Source organism: Gracilinanus agilis, chromosome 3, assembly GCF_016433145.1.
Source record: "Gracilinanus agilis isolate LMUSP501 chromosome 3, AgileGrace, whole genome shotgun sequence".
Classification (NCBI taxonomy): Eukaryota; Metazoa; Chordata; class Mammalia; order Didelphimorphia; family Didelphidae; genus Gracilinanus; species Gracilinanus agilis.
The window spans coordinates 50,889,290-50,913,380 of NC_058132.1; the positions used below are offsets into that span (position 1 = coordinate 50,889,290).

Here is a 24,091-nt window from a genome sequence, read left to right on the forward strand (position 1 = left end):
AGGGGGAGGGAGGGGATAGCTGGGAGTTTTCAAGAGGAAGTTGCTTTCAGTTTCTGCCGAAAGTGACCTCCTGGGAGCCGGCTGGCCCTTTCTGCCTTTCTTCCTTTTAAACGGTACCCGGGGCGGTGGGTGATGCCGGCGATGTGGTCACCGGGCCTCTAGATCTATGTGGCCTGAAGAGGCCCAGAGCCCCGGCTTGTTCTGAATCACCCGCAGGAAAGGAGTGACGAGGCAATTCGATTTATTGACTGTGCAAGAATGGGAAGGGGCGCTGGGCCCTCTATGTTTCTCATCGTTGGTGCTCCTTTAAATGCCCAACTTATTTGTGTCTTGTGTTTCTGCCTCTGAGATTCTTGCCATTGGGGCCTGTGACAGGTGATATCTTAGTGCAGCTGGATAGAAATAAAGAAGGAGTGGCAGAATTATCCGACCTCTCAAATTGGCTAGCAGAAGAGAAGGAATGCAGTTTGGAGCTGTACTTAGCCAGCCATACCAGTTTGAAAAGCAGTCAGATTTCAGAGATCCCAGTTTGTTCTCTGCACAGTTTAATCGGCTCCCCCTTCTTGATGTCTGTTCCGGATTGTCCAATGTGACTATGAGGTTGTGAAGGCTCATTTTCTTTTTTCATTTTTTACTGTGCTGGGAATCATAGGCGGCCATGTTTCTATATAGCCTAATGTGGGACTACATCTCACCTTATAACATACCACTCTTTGATCTTTTCCCTTCTCTTATCCCTTTAAAGGGATGTCTGTGAACAGGGACCCAGTTTGAAGGACAGGTCACAAAGTTTTTGAATCAGAGGGCTCATTTTCTGACTTAAGCCCTGGGAGGCCTTGATCTAATGTCACTTCTCCCATTTGATCGTAGGTTTCTTTACCTTATTCCCCCATTGGTTGATAAGAGAAGAAAAAAATTATTAATATTTATAGTAATTCTTAACAAATCCCTCCATTTGCCATGTCCTAAAAAAAATAAAGAAAAGAAATACATGCTTCATTCTGCACTCTTTAAGTCTATCAGTTTTCTCACATTTTCCACAATATTATGTGCAATGAATTTTTTGGAATTGTGCCTGTTCACTGTGTTGATTAGAGATGCTGTACTAAGTTTTTAAAGTTCATTACCGATACATAATTGTTATAGTATAAATTCCTCTTTTTTGACTCTATATTCATTGGCATCTTCCTGGGTTTTCCTCAACCATCCATTCAACATTTCTTTCAGCACATTAGTATTCCATCACATTTGTGTACCATAACTTTTTTTTTAACCATTACCTTCAGTCTTACAAACAATACTAAGTATCAGTTCCAAGGTTGAAGAGGAAAAAGAATTAGGAAATTGAGGTTAAATGACTAGAATGTATCTGAAGTCATATTTGAACCTACTATCTCCAGGCCTGGCTCTCTATCCTCTAAGTAACCTAGAGACATCATATACTATAACTCGTTCAGTCATTCCCTAGTTGACAAACATTCCCATGTTATTCAGTTCTTTGCCACCACAAAAAGATTATGATTATTTTCTACATTTTCCTCCTTAAATTTTTATTTGTGGGATGCAATTCATTTGGAATCAAATACTATATGCAATTTCATAGATTTTTTGGCCATTTTCACAAGTCCTCCAACACTTTTCTCACAAGCACCAGTATTTTTCATTTTTCCTTTCTAATAGATACTTCATAGTCCTTTTCATTTATATTATTTCTCTAAGTATTCATGATTTAGAACATTTTTTCCATATGAATAATGATGGGTTGAATTTTTTACTTTTAAAGATACACATTATTATGCATTGATGATTTCTCAGGGAGACCATCGCATGACTGTTATTCCTGGAAATTTGATCAATTCCCTATATATTTTAGAAATGACATCTTTATCAGGAAAATGTCCTACTGAATGAGTTTTTTCTCAATTTCCTGCCTTTTCAAAAAAAAAAAAATAAATCCTAATTGGCTGCCTCTTTATATGTGAAATTAATTTTTAAGTTGTACTTTAATATAAAACAAAGCTATTAAGGATTGATTAGAAGTGCAAGTTCAGAAGCCCAAAGTGTCTGAGGAGGTCAAGCTTCCAACTTTCAATCCCTGATACCCTACTCTCCCCACAACAATCTGATTTGCTCACCCTCTTCTCTTTCCTAGTGAATGAAGCTTGCAGTTTCCCCAATGTTGCTTACTTATACTTGGTTGTAACCTTCCAGGTTGCAACTGAAATGTGAAAAAATCATCTCAGAGACTAGACTCATCTGCTGGTGTAGTGAATGGGAGCTCTTGATTCTCAGGAAAGTGATTAAAAGGAAGCCATGAAAGAAAACCTGACTGCAGCTTCCTAAGAATGGTGCAAGCCTGGCAGTGCAGAGGCCTCTGCCAAGGGATCTGGAATACAAATTGCCATGACTCTGGGGCTTCCTATGCCACATGACATTTGATCCNTGACTTAGCACCTCCTCTCTGCCAAGCCCTTTACCTAGAGCATCCTCTTGGGACACGTGAGGAAACAGAGGCAAACGCAGGCCTTCCTTCCTCCAGGCCCAGGAAGGGCCGGTCTCCACGGACTGGGCCTTCTCTTCCCCGCCCCGCCTCAGAGACCCCGAAATGGACCAGGTTTTCCTGACTCTGGCTTCCCTGGGAGGCGCGGCCTCTCACCTACCCAACCGCGTTTGGAGGTTTGACGTCACCGAGGGCGGGCCCTCCCTCTCAGGTATCCCTGAATGCTGCTCCTCCCAGTCTCTGTGAGTAGAGAATGGGTCGACGAGGGTACTCTTTAGCTAAGTAGAAGAACGGCCCTCCTACATGGTCCGGCCCGGCATGCCCCGCGTTTGCTCCTCGCTAGGAGACTGGTAGCGGCCCTCTGGATGGTCAGGCCCCGGCCTCTGGGGGTAAGGCCACAGAGCCGCTCTCCGTGTCCATGGCGACCGCGCTTGGGGAGGGGAGGTGGCGGGGTGTGGCGTGTTGCGAGCGAATCTCCTCCCACTCGTGAGGCAATTACGGAAGCTGAAAAGGCTCAGGCAACATCGCATCCAGGAAGGCTCGTGGAGCGAAGCCCGACGTGGGCCCTTTAAGTAGTCACGTGTGTTGCGCCTAGCCTGACCGTGCCACCTCCCAGGTGGGCTCGCGCCGCGGTCCTGCAGGCGGAGGCGGGGCGGAACCCGGAGGCGGCCGCTGCTGTCGGGTTTGGCCGCCCAGGACTCTGGTTCCTGCGGCTGTCCCTGGCGGCTGCCGGACAGCAGACGGGTGAGCAGGCTGTGGGGACCACGACGCTGCTCCCAGGTACGGAAGGATGGGCCTTGAGGTGGCCCGGCTGGGCCTGGGCAGGCGGGGCTGAACTTTGGCCTTGGGGGCCTTGGCGGGCCCCCAGCCTGCGGGGATGCGGCGCCTGCTGCGAGCGGTGGGGGTGCGGAGCCCAAGGGCTACAAGCAGCGCGAGAAACTGAGGCCCTGTCCTGGAATGGAGACTCCCTGCCCCCCAGCGCGCCCTTGAACTTCCTCGGTGCGGGCGGACGCGGGACTGAGGTCTCTCCCCTAGATGTAGGCCTCCAGGAGACATTCCTGGAGGACACAGCCACCCGCTGGCCTAGCTTCTCCTAGGCCCTGACTCCTGCGGCCCCAGGCCAAAACCGCTGGGTTGGGGGGGTCAGAGTCTTGCGCCGAGGGAATTCCTGTCAGTTTAGCAAATGGCTTTCAATGCATTCTCTCATCCCACTGCCCCGCCACCCCATGGCCGGCGTCGGGAAAAGAAGGGATCATTCCTATTTCCCAGTAAGGAACAGAGAGACTCTGGGAGCCCCAGCCACTTCCCGGGGACCCCAGATCCCTGACTGGGGTTAAGTTCTCCTCCCACTCTCCGTTAGTTTCTCTGCCCTATTTGTCATCATTAATACTCCCGTTGTAGTTTTATCCTCATTTTATTGTTGAATAATTAAATTTAAAAGTTTAGGAGGCTTCTCAGTCATAGAAGTGTCTCCCTGGTCCTCTGCTGCACATAGCTTGGATAATTGTTAACAAAATTGACTAATTGTGGCACAAGTGCCATTTTCCAGAGCAGGGGAGGGTGACTGATAAATTCAGTAACTGAAGTCAGAATTCAGCACAGCTGAATTCCCAAGTAATTCCTTCCAACAAGAAATGTTTCCTTAGTGCCTAATATATATGCAAAACACTTTGGTAGAGTCCACGGAGAAAATAAAATCAATTCCTATTCTCACAGAGTTTATCTTCTACTGGGAAGAACTGTTTATATAATAAGTTTTTATATAATCTAGAAGAAATAATTTCATGGTGAGCTGAAAAGGGAAGAGAGCAGCTGATGGTGCAGTTGGTAGTGTTGAGCCAGAGTTCAAATCCATCCTCACACATTTATTAGATATGTGACCCTGGACTAGCCAGGTAACCTTTTGTGGTCTCAGTTTCCTTAACTGTAAAATGGAGATAAGAATAGTATCTAACTCATGGTTGTTTTGACATAATATTTTTAAAGGATCTTAGCACAGTGTGTGGTCACTTATAGCAACTATATAAATGCTTATTCCCTTCTCTCTTCCCTGCCTCATCACTCCGCCTCAGTAAGACTTTGTCTGAGAAGTGGATCTTGAGCCATTGCTAGGAACATATATCCAAAGGTTATAGTAGCCTGTTTATGGATAATCAGAAAGATATTGAAGAACAGTATCCATTTGTCTAACATGGGCACTCTCTGATCCATCTTGCTTTCTCCTCTAGTTGTCATAAGTATTGCCACCAATATTTTCCCTCAGTTCAGTAACTGGTGGACTTCTCAATCTGTCTTTGGGTCAATATTTGACAATCTTCTAATAGTAAACTTGGAGTAGTAACCTCACCTTGGAGCTGAGGTGGCATGTTAGTATTTTCATCCTTCCAGTATGGATCATTGATGAAGAGTCTGTGTAGAAATAATAGATGCATCATAGGATGACTTGACTCTAATCATATTTCTAAGAAGAAAGTTAAAGGCTTATCTCATTCTTACCTCAATCTAATTCATCTTCAGAAGGGTACTGAATATAGTGATTAGATTTACTGAAGATGGGACACTATATATTCTTCATCATTGATGCCACCTTTAGTAGCAAACTAAATTTTCTCTAGCTTGGATCTTGATCCCTGTGTTTCTGGTACTATGAGTTCTTCCATGGTCTGAGATAACTATCATAATATAGATTATTAAAATAAGGAGGAAGTTGCAAAACTGTCGCTTTTTTTTCCTTTCAGTAATATTAACTAGAAAGAAACAAAATAGAATGAATGGAATTTGAAGCAATACTGGATCTAGTGTCCTATAATTTTAAGTAATTTTACTTTGATCTTTTGGTCTTGGAAATGCCCACAAGTATCTCAGCTGTCACCTACCCTATCTTATAGTTTATTCTTAGTTTTTCAAGAGCCTCTGGGGCCTTTGTAGAAGTATTCATTGAAACAAATTTAACCCTTCTTATTAAACTAAATCAAACATATATTTTGAATGTTCTCACCAGAATTTTCTCCTTTTGATTTTTCTCCCATATTAATTTGCTATTCTTTGTTCTGAATAAGTATGAATTAGTCTAGTTCTTTTATTCAACTTTTTTTTTTTTTAATCTGCAAGTTCAGTGATCTTTGAACCATTTCTAAGCCAAGGTTTTTTGACCACAGCTGTTGATTCTCAATATTGTGTTTTTGTGTAGTGGTCCTAATTCATGATGCTGTTTTTCAAAGGCACAATTGTCTACTTTGGTCTAATTTGAAAGATCCATATCTTTTCATCAAAGACTCCATTTTTTTTTTCTACCAAAAGTTTTATTAGTTGGGGGCATGGGGGTTGGTGGAGGGTTTCCGTCCATTTGTCTTCTGCTTTTACCTAGACTAGTACTGTCCAGGTTTCTGCTGCTGAAACTCATGCCTATTCAATCATTTCAGCTCTGGGAAGGAAGAGAAATGGGAGTGAGAACGTTGAGCCTTTCCTGGCAGTTCTTGATAGTTCTGGTTTTGATCCTGCAAATCTTGTCCGCGTTGGATTTTGACCCATACAGAGTCCTAAGGGTCAGCCGCACAGCCAGCCAGGCTGATATTAAAAAGGCTTATAAGAAGCTCGCCCGGGAATGGTAGGTGGAACAAATCACAAATAGAAGTTTAATATGAGCATACATACCTCTTTCAGAAGGGCCATATAGCCTAAAGTTGGACTGATTAGCATTAATGTTTGTCTATTTACATTTATACCAAATATCTATGTGAAACATTTGCAGATATGTCACATTTTATTTTCTATATTTTTAAGTAATCAGGTCTAGAGTTTATGATAGCATTTTAGTATGATCAGAAACAGTGAGAGTTTTACAATTCACAATGTCCTTTCATACACATTTTTTCACTTGGCCTTTATAGCTTATCCTTGGAGTTTAGACAAGTAACATTTTCCCAGTTTTGCAGATGAGGCAGCTGACCCAGAGATGGAAAGTGACTTGCCCTTGGTCAGAGAGCCACAAAGTGTCCAAGGCAGGACTTTGTTCAGTTATCTGACTCCCAAGCTGTCTTCTGTCCACTTCACTGTTTCACTTCATTGTTTGTTACCAGTTTAGAGAGAGAGAATTTCAAAATTCACTAAAACTGAGAGAGCATTTTGATTTAAAAGGAAATACCATTTAGAAAAATAATTATGGTTAGATGCATACTGTTAAGGATGAGGGCAGGGGCTGTCTTTCACTTTTCTCTCTATCCACAGCACTTATTTAGCACAGAGCCTGGCACATAGTGGGTGCTTAATGAATGTCTATTGACTGACAGACCAATGGCAGGGAGAGGCTTAGTACAGAAAGAGAAATTTGATGTAATCCACAGATAATCCAAAATTAATATATGACTGTTCACTACAGCTTGGTCTAATGGATAGAACTGGCCTCTGAGTTGGAAAGAATTAGATCCAGATACTGGCCAGGTGTTGCTGGGCTGGTACTTCACCTCCTGAGAGAAATAGTATAGGAAGAGAGGGAAACAAATAGTAGGAAGGGCTTGGGCCACATTCTCCTTCCCCAATCCTTGCACACACATGCACACATACTCTCTCTCTCTCTCTCTCTCACTCACACACACACAGACACACACACACACACACACACACAGAGTTGTTTACTACAGTCAGTCATTTCAGCTCTCTTGACCTTGGTTTCCACATTTATAAATTCAGATCTCTGGCACCCCTTCCACTTCTCAACCTCTGATCTTATAATCTATATTAAAAAACTAGCAATAATGGAAAAGGGGGGGGGGGGTTCTTGATGAACAGAAGTTGGATGCCTAGTTCCCTAATAGAGAGTTAAGTGAAGTCATGTTACCTTCTGTTCCCAGCTTTTTCAAACTATAGTAACAGCATTATGTGACTTTATAGATTTTATAAAAGCTTTGCCAATAGTAGAAAAATTGCCTACTCAATTGAACAAAAGGAGGAGATTTGATGGCTGAGTATCAGGGAACCAGAAAAGTAGAATTGGGTAATCTGTCTGAGACACAGGACTGGCTCTGTGCCCCTGGCCAAGTCACTGCATTTCTCCCTCCCTCCCTCCCTCTCTCCCTCTCTCTCCCTCTTCCTCCTACCATCTTCCATCACTTACCTTCCCTCTTAGAATCAATGCTCTGTATTGGTTCTGAGGCATAAGTGCAGTAAGGGCTAGGCAGTGGGTGTTAAGTAACTTGCCCAGGTCACACAGCTAGGAAGCATCCAAGGCTAGTTTTGAACCCAGGACCTCCTCTCTCCAGATCTGGCTCTCTGTCCACTGAGCTACCAAGCTGCCCCCACAGTACATCTCTCTTAACCCAAGTTTCCTCATCTATAAATTGGGGATGATAATAGCACCTACTACACAAATGCTATTGTGAGAATCCAGCAAGATAATGCCGGTAAGGCACTTTGCAAGACTTAAAGAACTCTGTAAATGAGGGCGATTTATTCTCAGGAACGTGATTAGAAGGAAACCATGAAGGAGGATGGGGCTCCAGGGCTGCCTAGGGACCTCAGAGGCCCTGCCTCAGAGGCTTCTGCTATGGGGGTCTGGAATAAGAAAGAACTCCCATGTGTCTGGAGCTTCCTATGCCACATGGCTTTTCATCCCTCATAGCATCCTTGGGAGGGAGGGCAATTTACAGATGAGCATTATGAGGTTCAGAGAACTGAAGAGCCTTACTCCAAGTCCAGTGAGCAGAAGTGAGAGAGAAGGCAAGTCTCCTAGCCAGGTCCTTCCTCTTGGCCCAGCTCTCCTTCATTGGCTTCATAGTCATACCTATGAGTAGGTGATGAGCTACATTTTGGTTAGAGAAGCTGCTCTGGCAAATAAGAAAAGACTTTTTGGGGATTGTCATCTATGGTGTCAGGAAAACAAACTGGATTTCTAAGATCCTAGGCACTCGTGAAGCCTGACTCTACTCTGACTTTTTCTTGACTTGATAGCAATATTTCTTCCCAGGGCCAATCTTCACTCCAAAGTATGATGCGTTTTTGTCAATGATCAGTTACATGTTTTCCCTTTCATTATAATGTAAAAAGCACTCAACAAAATTGTAGTTACTTTATATGGCAACATTCTTCTTTTAGAACTTTAGGGTCTCTCCCCCTTTATAAGAACTCTTAATGACTGTTTTCTTATGAATGCAAGGAGACAGCATGAAGTTTCATCTTCCTGAGCTGAACAACATTGTGTTATATTAATTCATTGAATCGTGCTTTTTCCCCTAGAATTTCTTTTCCTAGAAGTATCCATTCAGAGTAGACATAGATCATGAATGACTGTGAAGTTTTTCTTTGTTCTTACATTTCCATTACACCTTTATGCCCAGTTACTGCAACTGTGCAAATGCTTCCTAATGGAAAGAATTGATGTTTTTGGTACAAAATAGTGTATACCTCTTATTTTTTACTAGTAGACCTTTATGTAAAGTATGAGCTTTAGCCAAGGAAAAGATGACAGCTTATGGTCTTTGGTACATCTTGACTTATTGGGTTTTGGTCTTCTAAAACTTCATCCTTAATCTTTACAAATCCATGTGGGAGAAAAACGTTTAAAATAATGTGTACTCTTCTTTTCTTGTGTATATTTGTGGTTGTGTTAGTCCATTTTTTCCCTCAGGAAGACTGTGTGGGTGCTTCCTGTAGATTATTCAGTTGGTACCAGAATTTTTTTTCCCAAGCCTTTAGCAAAAAGAGATATAAAATTAATTGAGTCAGATAAATACTTTAGAAACTGCATTATATGTGTTTTACATAATTATTATATGTTAGAGTTGGAAAGGCCCTGAAAAGGCCTCCAGGCCAACCCTATATGTTGGACTTCGCCATAACACTTTTCTTACTCCCATTTTTACTCGTAGAAATTGTCAGACTGTCCAGAAGTCACCAAATCCAGTATTTCCTTCCTGACCAGCTTTAGAGACCATTTGTTATTACTTTAAAGTGTAAAAACTCTACTTGGATTTGTGAAATTATTTCAGAGTAATTGAAATGGGCATTATGACAACACTTGACAACACTCCTATAAAGGGATGATTTCTAAGTTATGGCTCCTGGAATGAGGTTCCTTCCATTCCACTGAACTGAAAGCTATTTCCTCATGGCTTCCCACCTGTTTTTTTCTATTTAGCCAGCTTTGTTTAGTTATCAATCTAACTTGAAGCATTTTTCTTTTGACCCAGACTCTTTACAAGCTTAATTCTGCTTTGTACTAAAGAATTTTATTGAACACTATATTCTTAACAGCTAAGTTTAGGCAACTAAAACATTTTCACTCACCATCCAAAGGTGTAATCTAGATCCACTTTCATTTCCATGAAGCAAAAGCTTCAAAATAGCTGGCCACATTTCTTTTTTTTCCTAACACATCTCAGCTTTCTCTTCTTTTTACCCCAAATAATGTCATTGAGTCTTAATTTATGTTAAATGTTAAATTTGGAGTTGTTCAACATAGTGAAAATTTGGGGTATTTTACTTCTATAATGTCAAAGTATATCATAAAGTTGGTTTTGATCTTCAGACACTTTCCAAAGCCAGATTGACTAGTTTCAGGAGCTTCCTTATTCCAAGAGGTAGTTATTTATATCACTGAAGGAGTAAGTAGAATAGATTTTGTACAGGTTAGACCATATAGTAAACACAGTATTTCATTTCATAAAACAAAGATTGATTCTTTCAACTCACCAACACATAATTATTGAACATATCTACTGAGTGCAAACTATATTGTTAGTCACTGGGGTATATAGCCATGTAAAGTTGTCCCTGCTCCCAGGAAGCTTATAAACCCCTGTGTGAAGAAGAGGACATCAGCACATTACACAGGAAGGGCAGTAACCAAAGAAATGTCACAAGGCAGGATATCACTAATTGCCAAGTGAGTAGCTGGACCTTAGTACTGTTAGCTCAGGTTTATTATGTTTTTTGTTTAAATTAATTTTAATCATTAGATTTTGAAATCGTATGGATCCCTTTGCCTCGTAGAGAACACTAGTGAATACTTATGCTGTGGTGCAGCTAATAGCACAATATGGGAACCAAGGTGACTGCCTGATTCCATCACCCTCCTTAGAAGGTCAGCACCTAGCTACTGTGCAGAATATGACAGTTTCTGAGCAGGTTCATTGAGCAACATAAGTGCAACCTGAGCCATTGTATTCAAGCTTGTGTACACTATTCCAGGGCTGCAGTGATATTTTCTGTGTGTTCTTCTTGCTGATGGGTTCAACCATCAGCCAAATTTAGCACTGGTTGGTTGTCACTAGATTAATTTCAAAACATAGTTGTGTCCTATTTCTTTGTAATAGAATCCCAAAAGATAGACCTGTCAGCAAAAACAATATGGCACTTTAAAAGTTTGCCCTTCTTGTGAAGAAATGACTTTAACTATTCTAAGACTCCACCTGCTTTTTAGCCAGATGAGACACCATTCTAACCAAGTTTCATGCTGTTTGCCTCTGGCTTCACTAGCTATGTCCAAGGGCATTGAGGGATAGTGTCTAAGAGGACATCTGTTCTCACCATGGGCTTCTTGTTTTGTTTCAGGCATCCTGACAAAAATAAAGATCCAGGAGCAGAAGACAAGTTCATTCAGATTAGCAAGGCTTATGAGGTATTGTACCAAGCTTTGTCATTTATGTCTCATCATTCAGTACAAATAATAATGAGGATAATAATGACTTCTTAATTTCTACATTGCTCCGTAGTTTTAAACACATTTGTTTTTTGTTTTTATGTAAATCATCAGTTTTTTAAAAGAGGACTTTATAGACACACATACACATCGCTTGTCTTTGACCTAGGTGCTGTATAATGTTTTATAGATTCTTAAAAGTATTTTTACATCTATTATTTCATCTTTACAAATCTTCATGAGATAGTCCTTGTCATTTTCATTGTATATATGAAGAAATTGTCTCAGAAAGATGTCTTTGAAGTCACATGGCTAGTAAGAAACAGAAATAGAACTAGTAGTACTCATATCTACCTTTGAGTCCTAGTCCTTTCAGCTCAATCAATCAATAAGCATTTATTAAGTACTTACTATGTGTCATGCAGCTGGATGGCTCAGTAGATTGAGAGTCAGGCCCAGAGACTGGAGGTCCTAGGTTCAAGTCCGGCCTCGGACACTTCTGGCTGTGTGACCTTGGGCAAGTCACTTGACCCCCATTGCCCACCCTTACCACTCCTGGGCCAAGGACGGTCCCTAGCCCGGATGAAAAAGGAGGAGGGTTGGGCGTGGGGCTAGCAACCCCACCCTGTAAAAACTGCATCTGCTAAAGAAACTGCAACCTAAAGTGGAGGCAGCTGGGCTAGCTCAGTGGATTGAGAGCCAGGCCTAGAGACGGAAGGTCCTAGGTTCAAATCCAGGCTCAGACACTTCCCAGCTGGGTGACCCTGAGCGACTGTGTGACCCATTGCCCACTGGTTGTGGCCCTATGCTCCTAGAATGGAGTCCCAGGATAAAAAAAAAAAAAAAAAGTGTCATGCACTGTACTAAGCACTAGGACACAAAAAAGAGGTAAAAGCAATCTTTTTATCCCTCTAGGAGCTTATAGTCTAATGGTTGAAACAACATTCAAACAAATATATACAAAGCAAGCTATATACAGGATAAATAAGGAGGGGAGTAAGGAACAGAGGGAAGGTGCTAGAATTAAGGAATGGCATGTGAATCCATAACCTAATTCTTATTCCTTAACCTGTAGGGCTGTGTTAAATGAAATCAACTAATGTTGATTGAAATCTTCTATATTCTGCATGATATTCCTTAATTTTTTTAATCAGAGATTTGTTTTGATTACCCCTGATCAGTTAGGGGAGATTCATACTGTTCACCAGTACTATCATCTTTGATTTGTCCTATCTAATCTTCTTGTTTCAGGGTTGTAGAGTTGTAGACTTTCGAGTTCCCTGTAGGACTTAGAGGCTTGATTTGTAAAGTGTGTGTAGCTGTACATAGCATCCTCTTTCGTACATGGTAGAGCATGTGTAAATGGCCCAGCAGGGTGACTGTCCACTGTCATATTGTCCTTGGCCTGCTCTCTGAGGTGGCTTTGTTCCTCTTTAGCTCTTCAAATTTTGTTTCAACAGATTCTTTCCAATGAAGAAAAGAGGTCAAACTTTGATCGCTATGGAGATGCTGGTGAAAACCCTGGGTACCACCAGCCACAGCAGCCACAAAGTCACCACTTCCACCATTTCCATGACAGCTTTTACTTTGATGAATCCTTTTTTCACTTTCCGTTCCATTCGGAGCGGCGAGACTCATCTGATGAGAAGTACCTGCTGCACTTTTCCCATTATGTTAATGAAGTGGTCCCAGACAGCTTCAGAAAGCCCTACCTCATCAAGATAACCTCTGACTGGTGCTTCAGCTGTATCCACATTGAGCCTGTCTGGAAAGAAGTGGTGCAGGAACTAGAAGGATTGGGTAAGAGAGATGGTTCGCCATGCCAGCCTTGGAAAGATGCCTTATCTCTTTTTAATGTGACATTCCCTCTCCAGAGAGACAAGCTAAGGTGGTTTTGATTTTCATTCCCAAGTTCCTGTTGACTAGAAGAAATTCAGTGGGCATATGTTGAAAGAAACGTCTACAAGCTTCTTTCATGAACAAAAGATTATTTTATAATAATTACAATTACATAGCCCACTTATACATATAAGGAAATTGCATGTTATAGTAGCATACCAATCTTGAAGTCAAAAAACCAAACATTGGATCTTAATCTCTCATCTTTTTTTGCCTCTTTGAGTCATAGCATCTGGTGCTAGAAGGAACCATAGAGATCCCCTAGTTAATTTTCTAATTGTATAGATGAGGAACTTCCTGGCTATATAATCTTGGAAAAAATATTTCATTTTCAGGCTTCAGTTTTTACATCTGTAAAGTGAAATTAATAGTACTTAGACTCTAGCTCTACCATAGGATTCTTGAGAGGAAAGTCCTTGGTAAATTTCAAAGTCCTATAGCAATGTGAATAAGTATTATTTTCTCATCTGACCTTCTATCAAGCATGTAAGATAAATAGTGCAGGAGGTGTTCTTTATCCTTATTTTGCCAATGAGGAAACTGATGGAACTTGCCCAGGTCATTCAGGTAGTAATTGATGAAGCCAAGCCTCCAGCTCTGGCCTTCTGACTTCAGTATCCTTTTTGTTCCATCAGGCAGCCTTTCAGTAGGCAGGGTCTCTTAGGCTATCCATGGGAACATTTACCCTTGAGAGTCTGAGGCCCATGAGTTTTGCAGAATGCAAAATGATTTTACCACCAGTGGTGGTCATAAGGAATTTCCCTTTGCTCAAGATCTACCCTTAGTTGTTGAATTACTCCTTCCTCTTCCAAAGAAGTGCTGGGAAAATCCCATTGACCCAGGTAGAATATTGAATAACTCATAGAAATGCCTTGCTATTAACTCTTATTAGTTCTCAATTACTGAATTCTGTGACATTCCCTTTTTTCGAATGGGCACTCTGCTGCTCCTTTCCATTGGTTTTTGGTGCCTTGCACTATCTTACTTAATCAAATGATGTATTAAAAATTCCATCCTAAATTTTCTCAGGAAGTACTGACATTCACATGAACTAATTTCACCACAAAATCTCATAACTTTCATTTATTCCCTCTGTCCCCATCAGCATTCCCTAGCTATTGGTTCTTGTTCAGTGTTCCTCTCCCTGGCCTTCTTGTGTGTGCTGTTTTACAGGTTCACTTTTCTTTGCCCTAGCAAACCCTTGCAGGGACCTTTGTGTGTTATGATTTGGGCTTGCATTGATTCATGGTTTTTCGATAACAAAGTCAAAGGGCTGAGAGGTGAAGAGGCAACTTACATGTCAAGAGTCTGGTCTTGGAAGTCTTCAAGATTTCTGTGCTGTGCCTCATTCTTCATGCTTAACAGGCTTCATTACATTGTAGTTTTACATAATGTAACCTAATTTATTGAAGTATTTTCCTGTTTGAGCATATTTAGGTTCTTCCAGTCTTCTGTAATGATATGCCATGCAAATCTCTGAAAATACATTCTTTTTTTAATACAGATCTTTTAAAGATAAAATTTTCAGTATATATTTCCAATGGTGTAATTATTGGGTCAGAAGGCAAGAATATTTCTGTCACTTTTATTTCCAAATCTACTTTTGGCATTGCCTCTCACTGAGGTAACTAGCAAAGTGACTCCTGACTTCCAGGTGATCCTGTGTCAGCCTGCTCTTGTGATGAGTGTGTTTGGATCTTTCATTGAGGAGTAAACTTCTTTGAGTGCCTATAGGTAAGGGAGATAATTGTTTCAAATATCTTTGTGTTATAGGATCTTTGATTTAGAGCTGGAAGAGAATGAAGAGGCCATCAAGTTCTACCTCCTTATTTTACAGATGAGGAAAAAGATTCAAAGTTCAAATGGCAGAGTCATTAAGCATTTATGTAGCACCTACTGCTACCAGGCCAGTGCAAAGTGCAGAGATAGCAAGAGATAATCCCTGCCTTCAAGGAGCTCACACTCTAATGGGGGAGATAACCTGAAAGCAACTACATAAAAACAAGATCTAAACAGGATAAACAGGAGATAATTACAGTGGGAAGGTGCTAGAATAAAGAGGAAAGAAATAAAAGGAAAGACTTCTTTAAAAAAAGTGGGATTTTAGCTGGAACCTGGAGGAAGTAGAGATTCAAGGAATAGCCCGGAGGCCAATGTCATGGATAGAAGAGACTGGGTTAGAAAGTAAGATGTCGGAAGAAAAGGTTATAAAGGGCTTTGAATGTCAAGCAGAGCCTTTTGTATCTGATCTTGGAGATGCTAGGGAGCCACTGGAGTTTGGTGGAGGCAGTCACGGGGGATGACAGTCAGACCTGAGGTTAGGAAGATTACTTTAGGGCAGCTGGGTAGCTCAGTGGGTTGAGAGTCAGGCCTAGAGACGGGAGGTCCTAGGTTCAAATCCAGCCTCAGACACTTCCCAGCTGTGTGACCCTGGGCAAGTCACTTGACCCCCATTGCCCACCCTTACCACTCTTCCACCTATAAGCCAATACACAGAAGTTAAGGGTTTTAAAAAAGTGATGAGTAGATGAGTATGAGTAGAAGATAAAATTGAATAAGGAGAGAAACTGGAGGCAGGCAGATCCACTAGCAGCTACTGCAAATAATCTAGGTTTGAGGTGATGAGGGTCCACTCCAGAGTGGTGACAGTGTCAGAGGGCATGTTGGAGAGATATTGCAAAGATGAATTCAATTGGCTTGGCAATAGCTTAGAAATGGAGCATGAAAGAGTGAGGAGTTGAGGATAATACCCCAAGTTTTGAGCCTGAGGGCACCGAGAGGGTAGTGATGCCCTCAACAGTAATAAGAGAAATTTGGAAGGAAAGATTAAGTTCCATTTTGGATATGTGGAATTTAAAATATCTACCACAAACTTGTTGGCTATGGGAGGTGGGTTGAGAGGAGGGAAGGGAAAGAACACGAATCATGGAACCATGGAAAAATATTCTAAATCAATTAATTAAGTAAAAATTTTCAAATAAAAAATAAATAAATAAAATATCTACCACATGTCCAGCCCAAGTCCAATAGGCAGCAGAATATGTGAAGCTGGTGATTGAGGTTAAATAGGTAGGTTTGGGAATATTCAGGATGAAGTTAACAACTGAACCATGGGAACTGATGAGATCACCAAAGGAAATAGTATAGTAGGAGTAGGGAGTAAAAAAAATCACAATAACTAGCATTTATATAGCAATTACTATGTGCCATGCTAAACTCTTTACAATTATGATCTCATTTGATCCTCATAACAATCTGGCAGATAGGGGCTATTACCATCCTCATTTTTACAGATGAGGAAACTGAGGCAAACAGGTTAAATGACTTGTCCAGGGTCACACAGCTAGTAAGTGTTGTCCTCTTGACTCCAGGCCCAGCATCCTGTCTATTACACCACTTAATTGCCTAGAGAAGAGCCTCCAACCATATTATTGTAAGACCTATATGATGAGAAGAGGGAGTTTGGCAAATATTCTCAATTTTTTTTTTTTTTTCAGTAAAATCTGAGGCAGCTGAGAGAGTGGGGAAAGGAAAGGGAACCATAGGAGGGTAAGAAAAAACTTAGAAGAGCCTCTAAAGAGTGGGAGAATGAGTTGTCAATGGATGTGTAGAAAGATCACCTTGCAGCAGTTTTGCTTTGATTTTATGCATTCAGAAAGTATGAAACAGCCTCTATATGTTGGGCTGAATAAACAGCAAGCAGAAAGGAAACTGAGAATCATTCCACACAGCAAAAATAATGTAATTTGAGTAATTTTTTAAGGTCCAATGATAATGTGTCTATTCCTTTTTTTAAAAATCAAAGTTAAGGCTAGGGAAAATGAGGTGGTGTGTGATTATGAGATGAATGACTGGTAAGTAATCACAGCACATTTTCTTATCTAAAAGGAAGTGATGCTTGCTCTGTGTGTGTTGTGTGTGTGTGTGTGTGTTCGTTCATTCACGTGTTTATTCATGTGTTCCTTGAACCCTGAAAAAGAATTCATGTTTACAAATGTTCTAAGGGGAAAGGACTTTGTAAGGATTACAGTCATTTCACTTTACATCTGTGAGCTTGATTGGGGATTTTTGTTTGTAAAATAATTTTATTAACAAACTTGAACTGAAATGAGCATAATCTTTGAGGTTAATAGGGTGCAGACAAGGGGGCAGCTGGGTAGCTCAGTGGACTGAGTCAGGCCTAGAGACAGGAGATCCTACGTTCAAATCCGGCCTCAGACACTTCCCAGCTGTATGACCCTGGGCAAGTCACTTGACCCCATTGCCCACCCTTACCACTCTTCCACCAAGGAGCCAATATACAGAAGTTAAGGGTTAAAAAAAAAAATAAGGTGCAGACAAAAATGGGTTTGTATAATCTGTAACTAGAGGAGAAGGGAAAGGGATAGGAACAAGCATTTATTAAAGGTCTGCTGTGTGCCAGACACTTTACTAAGCACTTTACTAACATTTGATCCTTACAACTGCTCAAAAGTAGGTGTTATTATGATTCCTATTTTACAAATGAAGAAACAAAGGCAAATGGGGTTAAGTGACTTCTTCCAGATCTGACAGGTAGTAAATGTTTGAGGCTGGATTTGAACCCAGATCTTCCTGAGTCCAGGCCCAGTGCTCTGTGCCATCTGCTAATGCTAATCATCTCCTTAAAAGGAGTTGCATATGGCTGGTTTGGAATTAAGACAAATATAGCCCAGATATCTTGGAGCAGGGAGAGTTATTTTTTCAGTCAATGAAAATTTGCTTTTTCTCCCTTCCCTTCCACCTTCACCAACCCCCTCTGTCCCTACTGAGATGGAAACCGTAACCTCTGTTACAAACCTTCCAAGTCCAAGCAACGAAAATTTAATGGGTATCTTTTGAAGATAAATAGACAGTTTTCACTTTACATAAATGATTTTTGCATAATGTGAATTTACTCTCTGTTTTACCATGGGAGGAAAGGAGGCAGGGAAAGGGAGTGAGTCCTCAGGAGGAGTGGGCCAGCTCATTATTCTAGGACTCATGGAGGCTGGGGACAGAGAAGTGAGTGAAGGAAGAGGGGAGCACACAGAGCCAGGGCCAGCTACACAGGGGCCTGGCCAGCAGCACGAACATATCGAAGAGTTCAGGTTTCAAGCCACATCCCCCAATCCACCATCCATCTTTTCTGCTTTCACTTGGAGGGATTTTTTTTCTTTTTCTAAGGGCTCTTTCGTTGTTATCATTGTTTTTGTTTGGGGAGCCACTACAGCTGAGAAAGAAAATAGGACTGCATGGTACAGTTAACATAGCTGGTGTTTTTAGAATGTGAATTTCTTTCAGAATTCTTTATGTAAAGTCTAATTTGTGTGATGCAAATTTATGTAAAGTGAGAACTGTCTGTACTTGAAAAAAGTGGCTATTATTTTTTAACCTAAATCCTTTGGAGTCTGAAGGCCTGGGCTCCCATCCCAGCTCTGTTATTTATTCTCTCTATGACTTTGGTTAAATTGCTCAAGTTACCTGGACCTCATTTTCTCACCTGTAAAATCAGGTGGCTGGCTCTTAATCTGGGATCCATGGATAGATTTTGGGAGGATCATTCAATTTTTTTTTAAGCTCTTCTGTCTTAGAGTGGGTACTAAGTATTGGTTCTAAGCCAAAAGAGTGGTAAGGGCTGGGCAATGGGAGTTAAGTGACTTGCTGAGGGGGGAGGGGAGAGAGAGACCATTAATTTTAAAAATATATTGATAACTACTTCAATATAATTGATTTTCTATATTCATGTGTATTTTTTTTCTGCATTTAAAAGCATGATTCTGAGAAAGGGTCCATTCCTAGATTTCACTAGATACTGTCAAAACTCAGCTTTGACAAAATGATCCCTTTCTTTTCCAGACTCTCTTTAACACTCATGCCTAATTCAAAGTTGTGCTTGTGTCTTGCCACTGCTACTAACTAGTTTGATGGTATGACTTCCTTAAGAATTACTTGCCCCTCTCCACACCCACTCCCCTCAAAAAAAGAGAGACTCTGTTCTATATCCTGGGACCTTGCCCCTTCTATAATTTCCTCTTTTTTTTTCCTATAATTTTCAGTCTCTGCTTTACCACTGACTCCTAACCTGTTGTCTGCAGCATGCCCAAACCTCCACCAACCTGTTAGATTTAAATTTAAAATTCCAGGTACTTATTTCCATAGAGTTTATTAATAATCACTTGAAATAAAGAAAGTAGATGGAGCTGGGAATAGGAGCAGATTCCATCTACACAAACCTAACCTTCACTCAACCTCACCATCCTCTCAAGCTGTGGCCAAGCTCTTCTTTCCCAGCCAAAGCTTGTGGGGAAAAAAAAAATCACTTTTCCATGTTATCTCCATTTGCTCACTCCCATTTAATTCTTAGTGTCTTGTGATCTCAATTCTAACCCAACCACTACTCCAAGGATATTTGCCGTCTCTTCAATCTATTATTTGGGCTATTCAGGGAGGACTAGTACTTCTTGTGGGAGGACTTGCTGAGCTTTTTTCAGGACAGCTCATCCACTTTTGGTGTCTATTACCCAGCTCAAATTTGACTTCAAGAAGTGGAAGCACGCACATCAACCACACCCTGGAAAAACTATCCCAGGAGACAGGCTAAACCAGGCTGAGGGTAATGGACAGGCTGCAAACCCATCAGTGAAGACTTCTCCAACCAGAATGGGAGAAAGAGAACATAAAAGCCACTGAACTAGGCAGTGTATAGCGCTTAGAGCTTAGTCAGACATTAGAGATGCTGAGGCCATCCATTGCATCCTGGGCCTTCACCAATGTCCTGACTTTTGTCCTGCCACTGGACTTGGATGATACTGGAATGGAGAGCCAGACTGATGACTATGTGCAATTCTGCCTCGATGATACTGGAATGGAGAGCCAGACTGATGACTATGTGCAATTCTGCCTCGCTTCAGTCCAAGTCCCAAGCAAGTCAGGACATCATCCTGTCATGCTTTTGAAAACGAAGAACAAACAACAATTGAATATTATTTATTAACTTTCTAGACTTCCTTCGTATTAACAACCTTCTATTCTCCATGTTCCAGACATACCAGTAGCTATTCCTTACACTCAGCATTTTGCCTTCTCTACCTTTGCAAAGTGCCCCCTTCCTCCCCTCTACCTCTTTATCTTCCTTCCCAGTGTTACCAGTCCCCTGCAGGATGCCTGTGACCAGAAACCTCTATAAACCTTGGTTGTGGGGATTTCAGACCCTTTACAATTTGCCTGCATAGTATCTTTGCAGTCTTCCTTCCTATTCCTCCCCTTAAGGGTTCTTCCCCATCTCCCATTCTTGCCTTTCACTACACCAGCTGTCCTGTACATGCTTTTTCCTGTTCCTAGAATAGACTTCCTATGTCCCCTATCTCTTACGCAAAGTCTTCCCTTCCTTAAAGACTTGGCTCAAGTGTCACTTTCTCTGACCCATGATAGGATAAACTGCTAAGATAAAAAACTCTCCTTACTCATATCTCTCCTACCATTTTGCCCAGATCCATCTTTTGTGTTTACCCCACTCTCTCTTCTATATAGTTATTGGTGTTTCTTTCTCTTTGCTAGATTATAAGTTCTTTGCAAGCAGGGACTGCCTCTTATTATCCATGTTTGTATCCTCAGTGCCTAACCCCCATTAGTATTTTGTTATATTTTTTTAAATCTTAACCTTCCATCTAAGAATCAGTACTGTATTAGTTCCAAGGCAGAAGAACAGTAAAGCCTAGACAATAGGGGTTAAGTGACTTGCCTAAGGTCACACAACTAAGAAGTGTCTGAAACTAAATTTGAACTCAAGACTGCCCATCTTTAGGCCTGATTCTCAACCTACTTAGCCACTTATCCCTATCCCCTACCCCAATAGGTTTTTAATAAATGTTTGGAGGGATAGGAGGAAGTAAGGGTCAGCCATAAAAGCCTTGTTGCTAACGGTATCTTAGAAACTTTCAGAATCATTATTGATTTGGTATTGTTTCTCAAGGTTGAGTCTTGAGGAGGGGAAACTGAGGGAAAAGATACACTAAGTGTTCTCATTCCTGCCTCCCAAGTAGAAAAAGTTCTAGATTATTTATGAAAGAGAGAACTCTGTCTTGGTCAGTCTGTCCTCCTCCTTCCACTTCCTTTCACCCACCTCAGTATTCTGGAAAGTCTTCATGTGGTTTCCCTCCTTTTTCAGGTGTGGGAATTGGTGTTGTTCATGCTGGCTATGAAAGACGGCTGGCCCATCACCTAGGAGCCCACAGCACTCCCTCCATCCTAGGAATTATAAATGGGAAAATCTCATTCTTTCACAATGCAGTTGTTCGAGAGAACCTTCGACAGTTTGTGGAGAGCCTCATTCCAGGAAACTTGGTGGAGAAGGTGGGTTTCACAAGGGATTGATCCCAAAGAATATGGAAGCTGGAAAAACCTTTCTTTTGGGGGTGTGGGTCTATTTGTCATCTGAGCCTTGGCAAATTTAAGTTTCATGTTGGACTGGGCCATAAACAAAGTAATTAGTTAAAACCAAGTCACTTGAGTGTGAAGGGGAAGCCTAACCAAGCACAGGAGTGGATAATGAACTAATTAATATATTAGTCACTTTTCAAATGTATGTGATACCAAATTGACTCTATAATGATGTTCAGATTATAGGATCCACGACTTCTGGTTAGACACAGTGATTGTTGAGACAGGAAACTATTAAAGGAGCAGAATTCTCTCAGCATCTAGTTGATTTTGACAGACTCAATCCCATTCCATTGCTTGTGCTTCATTCAGCTTGAGCACACCACCCTCCCTTTTGGTGCCCTCAACAGCTCCTGCATTCCCTACCTCTGTACCTTGGATTGAATTCTTCACTCCCTTTCACACAGATTCCATTCCTCCTCATTTCTTGTCTGTTTATATCCTGCCCCCTCTTCCACGAAGCTTTTCCTGACAGCCTTCTCCTGGAAGCAATCTCTCCCTCTGCTAAACTGTTTGCTTGGACCTTTCTTATCCACGCTACCTTGTATTACCATTTTTTGTTGGCCTGTGCTGTCTGTCCTTGTGGAGTGCAATCTTCCTGAGGGCAAGGACCTTATCTTACATCTTTTTTTCTCTCTCTCTGTCAGCTCCTGGCCCAGTGACTGCTATACAGTAGGCCCTTATTCATTTTTTGTTGCATTTAATTGAGATCTCTTGAATATCTTGTGGCGAGCCCCAAAAAGACAAGTAGGAGAATTCTCTTGTTTTCTTTTGAAAGATTTGTCCTTTATATTAACAAAAGAAAATACAGTAAGTTCTAGTGTTTTCATTATATTCTCAACACAATTGTGAAGGATTTGGGTCATGTCTGATCAGGAACTGGAAGGAAGCATTTTTTGAAGAAAAGTGTCAGTTCCAAAAACATTGATTTGGCACCTACTCTGTCTTAAGTCCTAAAAATTGCTGAAGGAACTATCTAGATGAGAAAGACTTTCAATATCCTGGCAGTCAGAAAAGCCCAGCCTCAGTATCACTATGGGTCTTCAGGCCAAGGCAGCATGCCCCTGGGAAGGTGTTGTGCGAGTTGGGTAAGAGGGGCTGCAGTGCCTCTCTGGCATCCTCAACTGGCTGGCATGAATAAGTCCTTGTCCTCATGTCACTCACTTCAGTAGGGGTCTGACATATGCATACCCTTGCCCTACTGTAATTGAAGAGGAAAAGTCCTAGCATATGGGCTGTTTAAAGGCTGGGTGGACTTTAGAATCTGGAATCTCACTTTCTTCAGGTTTTCAAATCATCCCTTCCCTTTGTGGAATGTTATACATGTATAGACTATATGTGTGGATTAGACAGCAAGATTAGAATGTTTAAAATACTGTCAAAATGTCACCTTTTTTAAAAAAGCAAAGTATTGCCTTTTAAAAGAGAAACTAGATATTTCACACAAGGATTAGTTTGACAAGGGATGTTTAGCCTGAAGAAGAGAAGATGAGTTGGGAGAGGAACAGAGGAAGGGAAGTGGATGATCCTCGTTTTCAGGTAAAAAGGAACTGTCATGTGGGAGCAGACTTGTTTGTCTTGACCGCAGGGGGCACAACTAAGCCCAATAAGGGCAGTTGAGCATTGGGAGGACATGATGCTTAGTAGCAGAAATGTAGTTTTCTATTCAATATAAAGAAAAACTCATAACATAATATTCTTCAGAAGTGGAACGTGTGCTCCATGTGAAGTGGTTGGGTTCCCTTTATTGGAAGCTGAATGACCACTTGTCCGTGGTATCATAGAAGGGAGTTCCTAGAGTTGGAGTAGATAAATACTGTCTTTGGTCCCCTTCCAACTTTGGGCTTCTGAGTCTGCATCAGATGTTGTTCATTATAACAAACTTTTCAGATTTTTCTGAAATGCAGGATATATAGGAAGGTCAAGGCTTATAAAGAAAGAGCTTGCTCTTCATTCATATCACCCCTCCCCAGAATTCTGAAATGCTTTATTTCAGAAATAATTCTTATCATTGATCAAGTTACCTTTCCCTATTTTTCATGTTAGGGATATTTTATGTATGCAGAATAAATGCCTTGTCTTATTAAAAAAAAAAAGTATTAGAGAACGAACCAAAGTTGGAGTTTTTTGGTGACATTGCCAAGAATTGCTCTGGAAAAGATTATGTTTTCAAGTAAAGAGAATCTGAAGCAATTGATTTATGAGATCCCAGCTCTTTTAAATAATTTTAGAAATAAGATGGAAATAAGATCTATTGGCTGCATTTTCATGAATCTTTTAAACATACTTATGACTTTTTCTCCTTTTATGACCACTATTAAAAATTAAATATTTAAATATTCAGTTTTCTTTTTTTCTTTCTTTTTTTAAATTTTAAGGTCACCGATAAAAATTATGTCCGTTTTCTCTCTGGTTGGCAGCAAGAGAATAAGCCTCATGTCCTTCTGTTTGACCACATGCCACTGGCACCATTGCTATACAAGGTACATTACATGCTAGAGGTAATGCCACCATCTGTCTCAGTGGAAGGAGGGATCTCTGTAGTGAAGCACTGAGCCAGAACCTCCCTTTAGTAAATACCAGCTGTTCCCCTGGGCACTGTGGGAAGATCAGAGATT

The 24,091-nt window shown here is 41.1% G+C and overlaps 1 protein-coding gene across 1 annotated transcript in view; it reads left to right on the forward strand.

Annotated features, from left to right (window-relative positions):
- The first annotated feature begins 5,928 nt into the window (after nt 1-5,928).
- DNAJC16 (DnaJ heat shock protein family (Hsp40) member C16) overlaps nt 5,929-24,091 on the forward strand; it is a 32,269-nt gene continuing 14,106 nt past the window's right edge. Inside the window, exons 1-5 of the mRNA XM_044667780.1 lie at nt 5,929-6,107; nt 11,048-11,114; nt 12,596-12,935; nt 21,202-21,386; nt 23,852-23,956. Coding sequence (XP_044523715.1) covers nt 5,941-6,107; nt 11,048-11,114; nt 12,596-12,935; nt 21,202-21,386; nt 23,852-23,956 — 864 coding nt within the window. The 5' untranslated portion in view covers nt 5,929-5,940. The remainder of the gene's footprint in view (nt 6,108-11,047; nt 11,115-12,595; nt 12,936-21,201; nt 21,387-23,851; nt 23,957-24,091) is intronic.